The 19,402-nt window shown below is 37.9% G+C and overlaps 1 protein-coding gene across 5 annotated transcripts in view; it reads right to left on the bottom strand.

The window, feature by feature from the left end:
* Nucleotides 1-19,078, bottom strand: part of UGGT2 (UDP-glucose glycoprotein glucosyltransferase 2) — an 87,890-nt gene extending 68,812 nt beyond the window's left edge. For 2 of the 5 annotated variants that reach the window (XR_007903377.1, XM_051780577.1), the window contains exons 1-7: nt 18,584-19,071; nt 16,584-16,666; nt 8,912-9,042; nt 7,664-7,776; nt 3,298-3,472; nt 1,399-1,495; nt 265-346 (exon numbers count right to left, since the gene is read on the bottom strand). Coding sequence is in view for 3 of the 5 variants with exons in the window: in XM_051780577.1 (XP_051636537.1) it covers nt 265-346; nt 1,399-1,495; nt 3,298-3,472; nt 7,664-7,776; nt 8,912-9,042; nt 16,584-16,666; nt 18,584-18,900 (998 nt within the window). In the remaining 2 variants the exon portion in view is untranslated. Of the gene's footprint in view, nt 1-264; nt 347-1,398; nt 1,496-3,297; nt 3,473-7,663; nt 7,777-8,911; nt 9,043-16,583; nt 16,667-18,583 lie in introns of all 5 variants that reach the window. The other 3 variants (XR_007903378.1, XM_051780579.1, XM_051780580.1) reach the window with 3 other exon arrangements.
* Between the last annotated feature and the right edge of the window lie 324 nt (nt 19,079-19,402).

Here is a 19,402-nt window from a genome sequence, read left to right as displayed (position 1 = left end):
AGATTTTTTTTATTTTAAAAAGTTTACTGTATAGGTTCACAGAGAATTAGAAAACTACAACGAATAAATTGGAATTCACAGAATAAACAACAGTTGCATCTTTACATTCAGAAGACATACCCCCCCCCAAAAATCAGTATTTTCACCCAATAAAAAAATTTCCAACATAAATCTTACGTTTTCTATTAAAAAAAAAAAATTAAAAAATTGGTTCAGGTTCCAGAAAAAAATGCAGACATTTAGTTAAAACTTGTATCAACTCACTTTAATTTGCCAAAGAGAAATCCCTGGACATCACTTTCCTCTTCCTCTTCCTCATCTTCCTCTTCTTTTGTCTCATTTGCTCCTGAACACATAGCACATGTAGACAACATAAGCCAAGAAAGTTACTGTTCTGTTATGTTCTTATGAATTATAAAGCAGTTAACAGAAACACACAATCAGAAAGTCGTCATTCCCAGATGTAATTTTAATTAGATTTATATTTACACATTTTGGCATCAGAATTAATTACTTTACAAAACTTCACAACATCCAAATTAATTTATAAATATGATTCATCCAATGGTAACATTTTTTATATAAATGAAATTGATATAGTTAAACAGTTCACTTCCCAAAACAGCCATTTCTCAGTTTTATTAAGTGATAAGATATAACTCTTATCAGCCAACTACTACCAAATTTATGCTTGAAAAGCCTGATGACTTTTAAGCGCATGAATCTCCAGCTGGAATTTGATCTAAGTCAGAGATCAGTTTCTTTACCTTTAAAAGGTTAAACTATTTTTTTACATGACTCAAAGGTTTTTAAACCTTAGTCTTACCAAAGAGAGTTAACTTTCATTATATCTTGTAAACGTCCATGCAAAGCAACTTCTCTGTGTCAACATGCTATAGCTACCACTTCCTGTGGTAAATGCCTCATTTCAACATGTAATATACACTGCTCCCAATGCTAGGACACATCACATCTTTCCTACAGGAGATTGTGAAAATATTTCCACATAAATTCAGAAAAAAACCCCTCACCCCTCAAACACTAATGGGTAGATACTGTAGTCACCAGCACATGAGAGATGCCAACAAATATGAAGTAACTGAAGGAGAAAGATTAAGCAATTTTAAACTTACTGAAAGAAGACTGGGTTATGTTTTGAAGATCCAGAGAAAACAACAATTAGAGCTTAGATAATAAACTGTATCCTAAGCAAAGATCTTTACAAATGTTCTCATGTATTTTGATGTCTTAGTTCCTAATACCTGAGATTTCCTTCTGTAGAAAGAAATTAAGCATAGCCCTCAAAACATTAATGACAGAAGATTGTACAAACTGAAGATTCTAACACATTTCAATCATATCTCCAATGAGATATCAATAAATTAAAAAAGCACATACCTTTAACCTGCGTGTCATCTACTGCTTTATATTCTGTATTCTTTATTGCAAGTTCCACACTATATCCAGATAAATACATTTTCCTGGAACCTGGTTTCTGCTTGACGATATTATTTTAACAGAAGAAAAAATATAAGTTAAAAAGGTATTCATAGGAGATTAACAATATATAATACTCAAGAAGGACTAGAACAGGAAGAGCTCATAGCACCGTATACAACTATCGATACTTCACAATTCACATTTTAAACTGCTATGAATTTCTTTCTAATGTTGCCAGACCTTCAGCATGTTAGGAAGCAATTCTCTATTTTTGCATCAGATTGATTCTTTTAAAAAGTTTTGAGAAAACAGTTAATCAATTTCTGCAAGGCAGATTAAGAAACGTATTAAGAGTATCACTGCTAAAATCAAGTTGCCACTTTGTTAGAAACAAATAAGTACTTCTAACTTGGGAGTGGAAGTTTGAAATTCAATACTGTAATTACACAGAGAATATTTGTATCTGAAAATGTGCCCTAATTTGCCCCAAACGGAAATGCCCTTTCCAAAATGCAATTTGCACACGCACAGCAGTAATTTCTTAAAAGCCTTTCAGCTTTAGCTTGCAATTTCTAAGAATCATTCTGTACTGAGAATCCTCCAACCCACAAGTGAAAACCCAGTAGGGCTGGGGGTTTTCTCTGTCCATCCTCTAAGCAAATCTCAGTGCAGAGAGAGCACTGCACTCTGTAAATAGTCTAGCTGATATTGGCAAAAAAAAAAAGACAGCAGAGAGATCGTACCTCTTCTGTACTCAATGCTCCCTCTTCTGGCATTTAATGTAAAAAAGGAGGGAGGATCCGTCTCAGTGGGAACCAAAGAATAAAAATGGAGGTTGTGAGGAAGAAAGAAAAGGGGACAGAGATCTGAAGAGAGAAAAAGTGCAGGCAGGAAGACAACACATGTTTGGGGGGACCATGGTGCATAAGCCAGGCAGAACAATGAGACATTTAATATGCAAGTAGGCATTTAATTGAAATAAAAGAGCATAAAAGAACCAAGTTCGGTAAAAACTATAACCCACACAACTTACAATTCAAGACTGGCATCCTCAAATTCTCTATTTCATTACTATGAGCAAACAATTCAAAGTCATCTGCAAACTATGTAGCTCATCTCCCTGAAATGTCTGGTCTACATGAATCACAGCAAGCTCTCACTTCATCAGGTTATTCTCATATTTGTCACACTATTTAAGAGCTGTTCTTTGAATATAAATTATAAAAGCCTTCCAAAACCAAAACTGGGGACAATACAGTTCCATGTACTGGTATTTTATTTGCTTTGTTTCAGGGAGAAGAGTAAGTTAAGGAAAGAATTCAGAAACATTATGTTTCAAATACTGACACTGCGGAATGCAAACATCAAAAAACTAGTCAATGACACTGACCGTGACAGCCCACACTGCTGTACTACAATGCACATACGAGATCATATTGAGCATTTATAAGAACATAAGTATAATTAATAATGTTTCAACTTCATTTTCTATTCTGCTTTCCATTTTTCTAGTTCTTGCTATTATAATGTTCAGTCTGCTATACCAAAATTCACCCAAGATCTTTCTATGGTGTACTAAATCCAGACATTAAACCAAAAAAGAGGTATTTCAAGATCAATCAGTGATGCAAATAGCTCTTGCATGCAAGATTAGATAATATTATCATGCTTTCCCAGCTTCAAAATTTGTATTAAGTGAATCACTTCAGCTAGAAAGTTTTAAAATTAGAGCATATATTGCACATCATGTAGGTAAATGCAAAAATAAATGCAGAAAATGTGTTTTGTCAAAAAGCAAGCAAAACAAAGACAGAATACTAACAGTTTACTGAAAGATTGCTGATTTTAATTACATACCTGAACATAATGCCGGAGAACATAAACAATTTCCTCCTTTTGTGCCTTCTCAGATAAAATCTTGTGGAATTTGGCAAAGTCTTTTGTACCCATTTCTGCATACAGAACAACCACTGGGCCATCCTCTTTGACAGCTGGGAATTTATGGTCTCCTTTAAAAAGATATGGCCTGGGTCTGGTTTTAAAACAAATACTTGTGATATTACATAGTCAGAAAATAAATTAAAACAGTGGCAATTTTTCTACTTCATAATTGAAAAAAACAGTGAAGGCTTATATCCTAAAAGTATACAAGCCATGTTAAAAGCATCACAAAATAATCATGATTGCTCACAGATGAGCCTAGAACACCAAATTCACAAATTAAAATTATTTATAGTTGATGCTGACTTTTCAGTTTATTCTACTTTAATATATTTTATCAAATTACCACACAAAGCAAATGAAAAGCATAGCACTTGGAGATTTTGTTGCAATAATCAGTAACAGCTTGAAGCTTTTAATTTGAATGATTCATTACATCTATTAGAAATGTACAGAGCAATCAGCGAGTAACAGAGTAGCAGAGGGATATTTTGTGACATTTGAGAAAGCTGCTAACACACACGGACACTAACTGGGGTTATACTACTTTAACACCATCAAGCTCTCTTAATTTAGTTAATTTTGCAAATTTTGACTGCCTGCCTACCCTTCTCACTGAAAACCATGACTAGAAAAGTTATACTGCAATGATTTCTTAGATGACTAAAAACATCTTTTGAATAAAACCTGGGAAAGATGGAGAAGTAATAGAGGATATCACTGAGCAATATACGCAAGGTGGTAATTATGGATGAGCACATTTCTTTTCAAAGCCTTTGCACAGCCACATTTGAAAGTTATGAAACTTTAATCCAAAACACAATAAATTTGTGTAGTAGACACTCACTGAAAAGTCATACTAGAAAGGTGTGAGCAGAACTCCATACACACCAGTTTCTGTGATGCAAAGCTTAGAAATATCTTCAATGTAAGAATCACACAATAACATGCACTACAAAGGACCTTTGGAGGTAATCTGCTGCAAATTCTCACTCAAAGCAGGGACAATTTGTATCAGGTTACTCAGGGTCTTAACATCAACGTCCTATGTAAGTTCTGTAGGTATGCAACTACAGACTTCATTTGTAAGGCAGAAATAAAAGGAGGGGCCAAGTTCGAGAATTAACTTCGGCGTGTGTGGCCATGTGTCACAGGAATATCAGGCAAGCTTTGCCACTGCTATCACTGGATGAGGCTGACCAAGCAGGTGTCACCTGGGAGTCTAAAACAACTCCTGAATGAGTAAGCTCCGTTCAAGAACTGACCCAGATCTGCCCCAGTGAAAGCATTATACACAGGATGTGGCTTGTGCAGCTTCCTTCTCATATCCAGAGAGACAAGAACTGTCACAGTCACTTTTAAGAGTGAAAACCCTAAAAGTTTCACTTTTCTTAACTAGCCTTAACCACCTTAACTAAGGTGGTTACCAAGTGCTGCCATGACCTTCCTGAACACTGACAGACTCAAAGAAAGCGTTTCATATGCTAATGAACATGCTTCACTAAAAAATTAAGTGCTGCAGTGAAATAACACTGCATAGAGCTACCCTAATGACCTTGGATAGGAGAATTAAAGTGTTCAACCCTTGTAAATCCAAGATAAGCCTCTGTTCTCTGTTTCTCTTCAACACTGTGCAAAGGAATTGATTCTCTTGCTCTTAGAGCTGAAAGCTAATTAATTTCCTGCCATAAGAGATTCTCATAAGAAGGCTGCCTGAAAAGCAAGGAAGAACAGCTGGGCTGACAAAAAAAAAAGATAAAAAAAATTACATGGATGTGGAGTTCAGCACTTGCTAATCAGTCACTAGGATAGTATAGGCAACTATATGCTTGCCTAGACAGTTGCCAGGACAGGATGCAGAAGGAACATGATAGCAGATGCATGTACTGGCAAACCTAAGGCACTGACTGTTTTGAACAAAACGTGACTCCAATTAATGCTTCTTCTCTTAGCAGCAACATCCCCAGTGGTCTTAGTATTGTGTTTTAGACAGTTTGCAAGATAAGAAATCCCATTTAACCACATGTCCTTCGACAGAGCCCTTGAGCAGCCCACTGCACTTTCACACAAAACACTCCCTATTAGAGCCGAGCAGTCCATTGCAACACAGCTGAAAGTGTAACAGGCAAAATCACAGTAGCTGCTACATAAAGGACTGCGTGAAGCAAAACCCTGACTTTGATAGGCAGAATATTTGGGCTCTCCTGGATCCAAAGAGCCTGAGACTTCCTGAATCTTGAGTTGAGTTGATGGATCCACCCACATAAAACTATGCTGCAGTCTCTTCTTCTCTTCCAGAGACATTTGAAGCTATCAATCCAATATATAACTGGATATTGATATATCGATATCAAATTAGAATATTTCTAGTGTCCTCATCCAAATGTGAACTTTAGGACACAACTGAAAGCATAGCTTAAACTGGCCCGGCTTAAGTAGAAGAGTCATGACAGACAGAAAATGAAACACAACAGAAAATAGTTTGAAATACAAAGAAATCAATAAATCATAATGATCTCTCTTCATACAGGATAGATAAAAAGAATGACTGGTTTAGAGGAACCAACAGCAAGATGGCATACTGTCTTATATATCATTTGTTCACCATATAGAAAAGAAAGAACAGGAGCACAGCCTTATCTCTATCACCTAGGCTAAACATGTCCTGCAGAAGTGAAAAACATCTGCTAAGCAGAGTACAAATGAAAATAATAGTGGAAACGATTACCTGAATATGTGAAGGTGAATGTGTTTTTCTCAAAGTCTAGGTCCAGGAACTCTAAATATTTGAGTGACACAACTACTTTTGGGGTGGAGAGGAGATGAAATTTATCAAGATTTTGTCCCTGCAACTCTAAAGGTTGTAATGTGACTGGTGCATGCAAAACTACCAAAAATACAAGACCAATCAATCAGAAAAAAACTTCAATTTTGTTGCACATTCCTAAAGTTAATGATTTCCAGAAGTCTAACTCTCTCACTTCTGAATAATTTGGGATTCTATTGTTTAGTACTGTGATTTTCCAGAATCTTGTAAATTTGGGAATAGTATCTCCAGAATGGAGAATGTGCTGAATCCAGTTAACTGCTTTAAAAGATAATTATATTCAGACACTGTAATAAAATGTTAAGGTCTTACGATGCTTTAATGTATGATCACATTTGTACTATATTTTGGCTTTTATCTAAGAAAGTAAGAGACATTTGTTAGTAGACCATAATAGTTAAAAATGGGACATAGTAAAATAGACAATTGACTGTTTTTTCAAAAACCCTGGCTATTGAATAAGTAAAAGACAATGATTTAGTAGGTTGTAATTGAATCAATAGACTTAGAATATACCATAAATCACATATGGGGAAGACAAAATTGTTCTCAGAAGCAACTAACCACAAAGAGACAAGTTTACAGGTTTTCATTTTTTTTCCCCACAATTTATATTTGACAGAAAGCAAAATCCAAGAAATATACCCTACTAAATCATCTTTCAGCTCTGCCTATCTTCATGAAGTGGCTGAGGGTATGGGCACTAATGTATATTATGGTCACCTTGGCCACTGCAGGAAAAAAAACTCAAAGAAAAAAATGTTATACACAGGTCTTGAAAAAACACAAATTAATTTTTTTTTTTAAACAGAGATTAAATATTATGCTTTCATTATTTTGTTACTGTTATTTTGATAGGTTCTGCATATTTTAGTTCACAGGTCAAATTAATTCTGGGCTGATGCCCAGACTCCAGAAAGGCTTGATAAGTGCAAAGTCTAGCACAAGGTGAGGAAAGGTTATGCCAGCTGAGGCAGACTTCTCTTCCACTCCTGTGCCAAGCCCTTGCAATCTAGAAAACCTCAAGTGCAGTGGCACTGACGACGTAGAAAGGTCTGTCAGGAGAGTACTGTCTCAGGCACATGAAACTGTAAGTTTGTACAGAAAGTACACAGTAACTTAAACTTGACTATTCCGTATAAAAAAACCCCCAAAAACCCTGAAGAAATACAAAATTATCCATGTGATCAGATGAGCAAAGCTCTATGATTTTATTTTAAAACCCTACTTCAATTCATAATTGATGAATTCTCTTAACATGAAGTGTTTAAAGTATTTCAAAATCAAAAGTAAGTCTTTTAAAATAACATATACTTTAAAAGGGTATGACTTTAAAGATCTAGTAAACTGGGCTTTATGAGCTTGGCATAAAATTTCAAAGTACTATGACTTTACATGCAATAATACATTTTCCTCTTTAGTAACCTATTTTTCCTCTTAAATCACTACATTTACCTCTTAGTAGCCTTCTTCAGCAGCTTTTTTATTTCATTAGTCTTACAGGTGTGCTTCTCATGGATAACCACAAATGCACTGCAGCCTTCTGGTGGAGGTTCATCAGCTGCAATCTAATATTTCAACAATTACACTCAACCAGAACACTTTGATTGCACTTCAACTTAAACTCACATCCCTTTGATTAAAATAACTCAACAGCTGCCATTAAGTTGTGTTTCCAATTAAGCCCATTCAAAATTGGGTACACGTAAAAAAAAAAAAAAGAAAAATATTAGAAGATTAAGACCTTATAACCTTTGTGAGATGTAGTCTATCAAATAGAGTCATACTGCAGAAAATACAAGTCTATTTATGTTCTGTAAAGACAGGGCTGAGGAATCTTCTCCACTGGCTGAAATCACAGCCTGTACTCTGAGACATTTTTAATTTTAGTTGCTATCCGCAATCATGTTAATGTACAAAGATTAAATTTCTAAACCAATAAATCCCAAATAATTGATGTAAATTTTTGGTTTTCTCTCCTTCTCACCCCCTGCTTTTTTTTTTTAACTCTGTTCAGCTATGTAAAGTGGGAATCATATGACTGCATGCCAATGAATCCAGATTCACACGCTGCAAAATAAAAGTCAAAAGACATGAGTCTGAGATGATGATATTCCTCTAAAGAACACTTGCAAAACCCCCTAACTTTATTATAGCTTATTACCTTTCAGAAAAATGGATTTCTTACTTTATCATGAAGATGGTATTGCTGAAAGGAGGAGGAGCAGTTTTAGGCTTAGAAGCAGAGTGAATTTATGCCCTCCCACTCTTTTGTTAATAAAGCAGGTACTTATTTACCTTATTTTTCAACTTTTCAAATACAAAAATCACAACAGATGAGAAATCCACTACATAATAGATATAAATTACTTGAAGCTACAGGAAATGTCCTAATTTGGGTATGTCTGAATTCCTGTAGGATTATTTAAAGCAATGCAAAAAATCCCCACAACTCGAGTTTTATAAAGTGATCAACTGCAAAAAATTGTACCCTGCAAGTAATGCTATCAATACAATTGAACATCAATATTTATTCCTGTCAGTATAACCAGCTTATAAAACACCACCTCTGTGAACGGACCATGTTTGATTCCAAATAATATCGGCATACATTTTATTGAACTGTAACAATGAACATTCTCTACTCTGTAACCAAAATACCACATTTAATCATGTATCAAATACATCAGATAATACAGTCACCTGCTGAAACATCTGAACAGTTGGAGAATAAGCCCGTATGGAAAGTGCAAACTTCAACAGATTGATTTGCAAATTGGATAAAAATTGTCCTGCTTTTTTCAAGATTAAATTGTAATAGGAATACTCTGAATCTGTTGAAGAAAAAAAAAAGAAGACAAACTTTTAGTATTTAGCCACAAATGATGTGGTATATCTACCCACACTACATAATAGGCAAACATTAATGCTAGCACTGCTTGGCAGTTCAAAAATCTTGAATATTGTCCACTGACAATTGCTTACTTTACTACCAATCTAAAGGTCTCATACAGCACAAATAGAAGAAAAGAGAGCTCAATAGCACTAGTTAATATCTCAAATATTTTCAGCAATATATAAATCCACTCAATACAATAATGTCTCTTCTAAGATACATACGGAAAGCCCTGAACAGAATTTATTCCCTCATTTCTGTTTGTCAAGATTATACCACCCTTTTAACAAAAATATTCAAGGTTACTTACTTTCAACCAGCATTATTTTACAAATAATTTCCTCGCATTTAGCCTTGAAACACTCCAACAATGCAGCTTACATAAATAAAATTCTTTGGGCTACTCTCACATAATCTGTTTCTCCCCTAAAAATACGTGATAAACAAGAGTGTGAGAATGGATGTAACAGGTGAAGTACTTCCCTTCTCCCTGCATACCTTGTGTTTTCAAGGACAAGATCAGGACTCTAAGTAAGAAGGTAGGTGGATGGTGTCCAGGAATGACAGAAGTGATAATACAGAACATAGGTTGGAAAAAATTAGCCGTCATTTCTCATTCTAGAGGCATATTCAATTTTCATAACTAAGTACCTCCTATCCTCTCATTTTCCTTTTACAACCCTGTTGTGGTTGTCAAAAAATATTCTTTTGCTCTAAAGCGTCTAGTATCTCCTTTCTGCCTCCTTCTTCTTAAAACTCATTATTTAGAAAGGCTGAGTTTGCTGTAATTCACTAGGAAAAACCTAAGATTATAAAAGTATATAATCTGCATTTCAAGAAAGCTCCTTCCCATAAATTTTATATGCCTGGTTCCAGCTGGGATAGAGTTAATTTTCTTCCTAGTAGCTGGTACAGGGCTGTGTTTTGGATTCAATATGAGAATAACATCAATAACACACTAGTGTTTTAGTTGTGGCCAAGTAGTGCTTACCCTACTCAAGGACTTTTCAGTTTCCCATGCTCTGCCAGTGAGGAGGTGCACAAGAAGTCAGAAGTGGGCATGGCCAGGAGAGGCTGACCCTAGCTGCCCAAAGGGCTATTCCATACCATAAAATGTCATGCTCCGTTTATAAACTGAGGGGACTTGGCCAGGAGCAGTGATCCTTGCTCAGGGATGGGCTAGACATAGGTTAGTGGGTGGTGAGCAACTATATTGTGCATCACTTGTCACAAGTTTTGTTCCTCTTTCCTCTTTTTCCTATTATTATTATATTTTACTTTATTTCTATTATTAAACTGTTCTTATCTCAACCCACAGGTTTCACCTTTCCCAACTCTCTTCCTTGTCCCACTGAAGGGACACAGAGAGCAGGCATGTGGTACTTCATCGCTGCCTGGAGTTACACCACGACATACGATTATTACTGTCTTACATTAAATTCAAAGGATGAAAAACCCATCTCTTCTATGTTTTCTATACCTACACGTAGCCCTGGCAGAACTCAAATAGCAACAAAGCTGGTGAAGGCTCTAGAGTGCACGTCCTGCGAGGACCAGTTGGTGGAGTTGGGCTGTTTATCCTGGAGAAAAGGAGATTCAGGGATGACCTCATCACTCTCTACAACTACATCAAAGGAGGATGTAGCCAGGTGGGGATTGGCCTCTTCTCCCAGGCAACCAGCAACAAGACAAAAGGAAATGGCCTCAAGGTATGCCAGGGGAGGTTCATGCTGGACATCAGGAAGAATTTCTTCACTGGGTGGTTAAGCAGTGGAATGAGCTGCCTGGGAAGGTGGTAGAGTCACCATCCCTGAAGGTGTTCAAGAAATAACTGGATGTGGCACTTGGTGTTATGGTTGAGTTGGCAGAGTGGTGATCAGTCAAAGGTTGGACTCGATCTTGGAGGCCTTTTCCAACCTTAATGATTCTTTGATTCTAAATAAGATAAATTTGGCTTCACGCATTCAAAACAATGAATGTAAAAATTTGCAAGGGGCAAACCCTTCCAGATTGAAACGTTTTTTCAATAACTATATTTTCAAATTTTTTTCAAATTATCTCCACAAAAATAAAAGTGAAATCCAAAATTTTTGCCTCTCCACTCAGCTCCAAATAATATCCTATTGAAGACAATGAAGACTGATTAAATAGACAATTCTAACAATACCTCCTCAATAAAGTATTTTTACCTAGTCTTTAAATTCTTTGGCTTACAAATTCCAGCTGTGCTTTCACTGCTGTATTTAAAACAGCTTTTTTTTCCTGGAAGATGATTATCATAATGATTTTAATAAGTAAAAAAAAAAGATAGTTATGTGCCTTCAAAAATGATTGTATAACATTGACAAGGATACATTTATCAGATCATGCATCCACTCCTACTACTTCAACTTCTATTAATGCTGCTGGCTTCATTCAGAATACAACTGCACTTTAAACTTCAGCAAGACAAATTAAAGCACATGAAATGCTACATGATCCACATAATGCAAAACCAATTTTTTAAGTTTATTACATGCACAGAATCACACAGAATATTCTGAGTTGGAAGGGACTCACAAGGATCATCGAGTCCACCTCTTAAGTGAATGACCCATACAGGAATTGAACCCTGACCTTGGTGTTATTAGTACCATGCTCTAACCAACTGAGCCAATCTCAGTTAATGAGAACTATGGTTTCAGTTTTGCAAATTATTTTCACGTAGTATTGGATCCTTGAAACTTGATCATTACTTGCCCTCCAAGCTCCTTTTAACACTGTACTCTATGCCAAAGAGTAGAAGACAGAATAAATCTCTTAGGATGTTACAGGGAATCACAAAGTACCAGGTTTTTTTGGTTATAAAATCCTGCATGATAGCATATTACCAATAAATCATTAACGAAGTGGATTTAAAAATAAATGAGAACACATTAACAGGATACAACTCCAGATTTCAGACATCTGAATGCACATGTATGAGCTACGTATCTATAAAATTTCATTCCAGCCACGAGAGATAAAGCCAACAAAACCTCAAAAGCTATTTAGCTCACTCTAAAGATGCCTTAATTTGTCATCTGAATAGCTCTCTCAACACTTGTAGCCAAATTGATTGACTACAGCAAGAACTGAATAGCTAGCTAAGCAGACTCACATTTAAATGTTGAATATTACTATCCACAATCTACAGCAGTATTTCATCACAGGTAAGTTAATAATAATTTAAAACAGACAACCAGGGCAGTACCAAAAGGAGAGGAAAAGTTTACACCACAGCTCCTCAGACCTCATGCACACAGAGCACAAAATTAAGCAGAATATGCTGGTGACCCATATGAGAATTCAAACTACTGAGGCACAGGAGGTAGACAGAGTAAACCTAAGGGATGTAATCAATCAGAAAAACCACAGCATGCTGGGATCATTATTTTGATGGATAGAATATGGTGGTTGTTCCAACTGCATAGATGTGTATATCTGTATCCATAGATCAGCTAGGGAATTAGAGATGCCAGGTAATGGCAGTTCAGGCAATCACTGGCCAGTCAAATCTCTATGACATTTAAAATGCCTGTAGAGAGGGAATACTCTGTTTTATTGCATGATTAGCATAGAAGTGCTATGCTTGTGAAAATGATTCTTCTAGAATCTTTAAGGTTGATACGCACATAAAAATATTTATCTAATTTAGTTATATGTGAATAATGTGTAGTCTTCTAGATTACAACAAATAATTTGCAGGACTGTTGCTTATATGTAATGTACTGCTACATTTTTTTCAGAGAAAGTTTCCCTAGAGAAAATATGTTTGTTTGTTGCTTTTGTTTTGGTCTGTAATATATATTTATGCTGAAAATTCAATATATAAAGCACTTGGGAAATAAGTAAACACTCAAGTGATAATTAGTCGGCAGGGAACTGGCTACTTACCTTCACTCTGTATTCATAAATTAACCTTTAGAGATATAAAAGCAGCAGCAAGTTTAAAATGACACATTTAGTGTTTAGTAACTGCTGGTTTTAATATGAAATTTTTGCAGCTTTGATTTCTTTATAACATACCTGCAGCCCAAAATACCACCATCTGCATTTCTAAGTATTTCACAAGCCTGGCAGAAACTATGTTGCATATTAAGAGGACATAAACAAGCTGTCCATGCTACCTGAAGACCTCACTCTAATTTAATACAGTGTATCCCATCGCTAACCTTTGTTACTCATGTTTTCCATAGGGTATAATCAAAATGATGCCCGAGTTGATTCGAGTTTATATTAAAAAAAAAAAAGTTAAAACCATCAAATGCATCACCAGACTAAATGCTTTACCAAATTCCATGTATGTAATTCCTACCACTCCTTTACATTGCTACATTTATCATAGCTAAAGAGACCATTAATAGACATAATTTGCTGAGGCTGAATATTTTAAATGAACAAATTAACAACAGATGTTCATTTGATTATTCTAAATTTAAAACTACAAGTTCTGAGAACTGATAAAAAGACCAGATTGAAAATCATCCAAGGAATTATTTAAAAGAAAAAAGCCACCATATTCAGTTTTTTAAGTTGCCTTTTAGCTTTAATACTTCATGACTCTTCTAAAGTTCAACAGTATGCTGGGATATAAATCTATCATCCAATTCTTCTGTAAACCCAGATTTTCAGCTTCAAATATAGTAATTCTTCACCTTTTATGAAAATGTTTCTACTTTAAAAACCAATGTTTTTATTTCCTGCTTATTCATCCTATCTGGTCTTGGTATCACCCAGAGAAGAACTGAAAAGGCCATCTGGCCAACCAACCCTTTTTAAGCCAGATCCTTTTATCTGCTCAGGTAATTGTTGTTACATCAGCTATAATGCATCATGAACATCCCCCTACGTCAATGTGTCCTGACACGCAACAGCTAAGGCAGAACCCATTCCATACCACATAGAGAACACCTCCTCAGAGGTGAACCACTACACATCTCTCAGTAACTGTGCCACTCCAGTATTGCAGTACCAGATTCTTCACTCAAGCTGATCATTTAATTGTAAACCTACCGTAGAATTCTCTACTAAAAATGACTTAACTATTGCTGCATATATATGATGCTCATATTATTTCCACTTTATACTTTGCATGTTGACTTTCAGTAAGACAGTCTTAAGTTGGAAGAATCAATATTGATGTGATTTAGTCATTAAGTAACCACTTTGCTTTCCTCTAAAACTGAATCTTTCCTTCACATCCTGTTCATGAAGAGCATTGGTTTGCTTATATAAAACTACCCCAACTACAAACTGACTTTTAAGAAAGCCACTAGGTGCCAGAACTTCAAATTTTTCTGCATTATCAACAGAGATGTGTGTTGGCCATAGTGATAAATATACACATCAATTCCTCAATATGCTTAATTGAAGTAATATTTTAGTACATCTCAAGGTTCCCCACCACCAGCATCTAACACTTCACTGGCATGACTGGTCATGGAGATCATCCTATTGGTAATTTATTTATTCTTAATCACAGTTTATCCAGGTGAAGTAGGTATTTAATTAACAGCTGATTTCAACAGACACCTGTGTCACAAACAATAAACATCACTAAAATTTCAAATTCCTTGGGAAGTGTGTCCAAGCAAGCAGAAAAGAAATGGTTGATAAAAAAACTCTGACAGATCATCTAATACAGCAGTCTTGTCTCAAAGCAATAATAACTGCATCTAAACCACTCATAGAAAAAAAAGAATAATTCAAGTCAAAAGTGATTTCTGGAGGTCACCTCATCCAAACTGTTACTTAGAGATCTAATTCAAGGCTTGATTAGGCTGCTCAAGGCCTCATGCAGCAGAGTTTTGTGTACCTCCAAGAATGTAGATTCCGCAGCCTCCTGGGGCAGGCTGTTCCAGTGCCTACCCGACCCTATGGCAGAAATATTTTCTGCCAAATTTCATGTTGCAACTTGTGCCCTTTGCTTTTTCTTCATACTGCTGTGTACCTTCAGGAAGGATTTAGTTCCATCTTCTCTACACAATTCTATTAGAAAGATGGAGATATGAGGTCTCTCCTTACTGTTCTCTTTCTCAGGTTCAATAAAACCCAGCTCTCTCAGCCTTTTCTCAGGAGTCTGCTCCAGCTCCCTAACCCTTCTGGGGATCCACTCCTATACTTCCTCCAATACTGAACTCTTGACTTTTAAAGGGGAGCCCCAACCTGGGCCCAGTATTCCAGACACATTTACAAGTGCCCCATACAGCGGTCATTTTCCTTGTAGTTAGTCTTCTCAGGTATAAGAATATAATGCAACTGTTTACAAGGATCCCCAAGTCTGTTTCTCAAAGAAACTGCTTTTTGAGAGTAAGTGCCAAGATTACACTGTTGCTGAGTCTGTAAAGTGCCTTTGCTGAATTTCCCGATGTTTCTGTTCTCCTCTCTCTCCAGCTTGTAAAGGCCCCCCTAATGACACAGCCTTTTCTTTCAGCTTCTCAACTTCTCCCAGTGCTGAGCACTCAAAGACCATTTTCACATTGATACCACAAATTTTTAACTTTTATTCGGTCGGTCACAATTGTTGAAACACATTGTTTCTCAAGTTCTCTCTCCCCTATACAGCATTTTTCATGTACCTTCATTTCTCACTGCCATTTTCTACATGATCTTTCTGCAATTTGTTAGCTTTTAACTACTGATTTAACATTCAATTTCCCTGAAGTCTCTTCCACAAGTGGTGTTAGGTCCTCACACTGATGCCTGAAGTGTTGTACTATTCTGAAGTAAAGAGCAAAATGAAGCAGCCTTATCTTGTTTTGACACTTTTTTTCACCTTGTTCATCTGTTGCCCTACCAAGCGGGTCTAATACTGACCAACCTGGTGTAAAGCCACCGGTAGGTTTCTCGATTTTTCATTACCATGGACATTTCTAGTAAACTGCTCTCCAAGGTATCTTCTCAGGTGGCTTTTTATGCTTCTTTTATGCTTTGTTCTTCTCTCCAAATTTCTAACAATATTCATTTGTCTAATCATGCAAGGTATTTTTAATCCTATTTTGTCAGTGATAAAACTGTATTCTAAAACACCTGTATTGATGCTAGAAAACAGTCTCTATACCATCTACAAGTATTACACCTTTTCTGGTAACTCTTTTAATTTTTTCCTTTAGTTATTTGTGGGATTCTCTCCCCTACAAGCATCCACCTTAGAGAAAACAGGAAGTCTCAATATCCTATAAGCTCTTGCTGAGTCACATACTCAGATAGGTATCTTTAATCTTTACACTTCTGTTCCATATTGTAAGTTTAGTTCATCTTGTGTTCTTTTTTTTTTTTTTAACTCCTCTACAAGTATTGTTCTCAAGGATATGCTACAACTCTCTGAAAAAAAACTATCTAATAAGCAATAATGGAAGAGTTAGGCTTGACCTGCCTGGAACCAGTTAATGTGTTCTGTCTCAAAATTAAATACAGTGTAAGATAATGTATTAAAAACTAGCATGTTGTTTAACTTACCTCCTTGCTTATAAACTGTTAATTCCCGTACGGTTTCCAAGAACTGCCAAAACTTCTCATTACCATCTTCTGCAATGAATTCACTGTTCAAAAATAAAAATTAATTGTCTACAGGTTGACTTTGTCCAAAGATGTAACACAGTAAAAACCTTCAGTTGTTTAAAATAATAAATATCCAGCAGCAACCAAGTGTTACATATTCAATGACCTTCTAACATCTCTGTAGCATAAAACACTGAACAGAGGTGTACTTTGGTTAAAAGAGATTTTGAACAAAGTACTACCATCCAAAGTCAACAATGAGAGCTGTAAAACAGGCAGACTATTCTCTTCATACAGAAAAGCCCCAAATTTTTCACTTTATTTTTCCACAGCTATTCCAATATACAGTTATAAATAAAATCACTTCACTAAGCAAGCTTTATTTAATAGTGGTTAAATACACAAATAAGAACATATACTCTGTCAGGTTATAGTTTTTCATTACATTACAGGCTTCCATCAATGGCAATGTCTACTTTGCTTTGCAGGGGGGAGATCATCAATTTCTGAAATGGCTTAATTCTTACAAAGCATAAAAGATAAAGTTTGCTCTATTCCAAATACCATTCTTTCATTTTTTAATTTCAAACTGAAAGAGGTGAAATTTAGGTGAGATACACTGAAGAAATTCTTTATTCTTAGGGCAGTAAGGCACTGGAACAAGTTACCCAGAGAAGCTGAGGATGCCCCATTCCTGGAAGTATTTAAGGCCAGCTTGGATGGGGCTTCGAGCAACCTGGTCTAGTGAAAGGTGTTCCTGCCCACGGCGGGGAGGCTGGAACTAAATGATCTTTATCTGAAGGTCCCTTCCAACCCAAACCATTCTGTGATTCTACGATTTACTGGTAACGCTTTTTAAGTTTTTTTCCTTAAGGTAACATCAGTTGCTTATTTTCCCTCTGCTTATGTCTGCCAAAAACTTCCACTTGGTAGCATGACTGAATTGTTTTCTAATCTTTACTTTGGAAGTTTGCCCCTCCTTTGATTACAGAAGCTTGCAGCTCTCCCTTTCATGGGAGTTCTCTGAACAGCAGCAAATAAGTTTAAAACCAAAACAAATTTAAGGCAAACAGGCAGGGAAGTCTCAAACACATAAAACTGGAAAACATTTTCACTTCCTATTGTGAATCACAGAACGATTTGGGTTTGGAAGGGACCTTAAAGATCATCTAGTTCCAGCCCCGCTGCTGTGGGCCTTCCGCTAGACCAGGCTGCTCAAAGCCCCATCCAGCCTGGCCTTGAACACTTCTGAGGATGGAGCATCCACAGCCTCTCTGGACAACCTGTTTCAATGCCTCACAGCAAAGAATTTTTTGCTTCTATGTAATCTAAACACACCCTCTTTCAGTTTGAATTCATTATCCTTTGTTGTGTCAACTTCTAAAAAGTTCCTCTCCATCTTTCCTGTAGGTCCCCTTCAGGTACTGGAAGGCCACAATTAGTTCACCCTGAACCCTTCTCTTCTCCAGGCTGAAACTATTATTACAAGTTAACAATACCCTTTTTTTAAAAAAATGTTTTACTACTACAGTTTCACATGTTCACAATACCTTTAAAATCATTTAATGAAGGGTGAGATGGAAGAGATCCTGTTACTCAGTGGAAGACAGTGATTGTGTACATTGGCTCATTACATTTCCTCAACCTAAAGACCTGCAAAACGTCTGAGCAGGCTACAAACGAAGCCGCTTGCACAGCGCACTCGAAGCGTGGGACTCTGCCCGCACCATCCACACCGTTTCACGAGGGGAGAAAACAGTTCAGCCTTACACCCAAGGAGTACTGTAACACACCCTCCGACTGGGAGAAACGCGGCCATCCCCCTCTGACAGCCGGCCTTCCCGCTCAGCGGAGGGAAAAGGGGGTCCCTCCCTCGTCCTGCCCCCCAGGAGACAGCAGGGCAGGAACCGCAGCTGGGAGGAAGAGGAGGAGGAGAAGGAGGAGGAGGCTGCACGCACCTCGCCTCCAGCAGCAGCGGGGTCGCCGGCCACTTCGCCGCCAGCCGAGCGGTCACGGGCTGTGAGGAGGAGGCCGGAGCGGTGCCGCAGAGGCTCGGCCGGGCGCACAACAAGGCGAGCAGGAGCAAGAGCGCCAGCGGCAGCGCCCGGCCCGCCATGAAGAGCAGCAGCCACTCAGCGGTACCCACAGCAAAGTCCCACACGGCCCTCGCCTCTGCCCCGCCCACGCGGCCGTGCCGCGCTCCTACTGGCTGCGCTGCGCCCTCGCTGTTGGACCATTGGTCAGCCCCGAGGCCAATCAGCGGCTGACGGCACATAAATAGCGGGGCTGCCCAGGCCGGCGCGATGACACGCGGCGCTGGGGGTGGCGCGCGGGCGGCGCTCCGCGGGGCCGGAGAGGGGGCGCAAGCGCGGGAGCGGCGTTACCTCCCCCCGGCCTGAGGGGGACGCTGCTGTCGACCCGGTCCCGCGGCAGTGCTCTTGTTTCCTTAGTTTTCGGGTTGTTTTATGGGAGTGTGGTCTTCGCGAGGGGTGCACTTAGGTTTGACTGCGGTACGCACCGTGGGGTGTAGCGGCGGTGGCTGCAGGCAGCTGAGGAGCGACACGACGGTGTTGTCCTCGGAACAGCAGCTGCCTGCCCTGGCGCTCCCCAAACCTAGTACCGCTGCCTGGACTGGGTCCCAAAGGGCTATTCTCCCTCAGCCCTCATCAGGCTGAAAAAAAATCACAGAATCACTGAATTGACGGGGTTTGGAGGGACCTCTGAAGATCGTCTAGTCCAACCCCCCCCAAAGGCAGAGTCCGCCGGAGAAGGTTAAC

This window comes from Manacus candei, unplaced genomic scaffold (assembly GCF_025592945.1).
Source record: "Manacus candei isolate 608988 ecotype Guabito, Panama unplaced genomic scaffold, ASM2559294v1 h1tg000014l, whole genome shotgun sequence".
Taxonomy (NCBI): domain Eukaryota; kingdom Metazoa; phylum Chordata; class Aves; order Passeriformes; family Pipridae; genus Manacus; species Manacus candei.
Note: the sequence above shows the minus strand (reverse complement) of the source record. Positions and strands in the feature narration are given on the sequence as shown.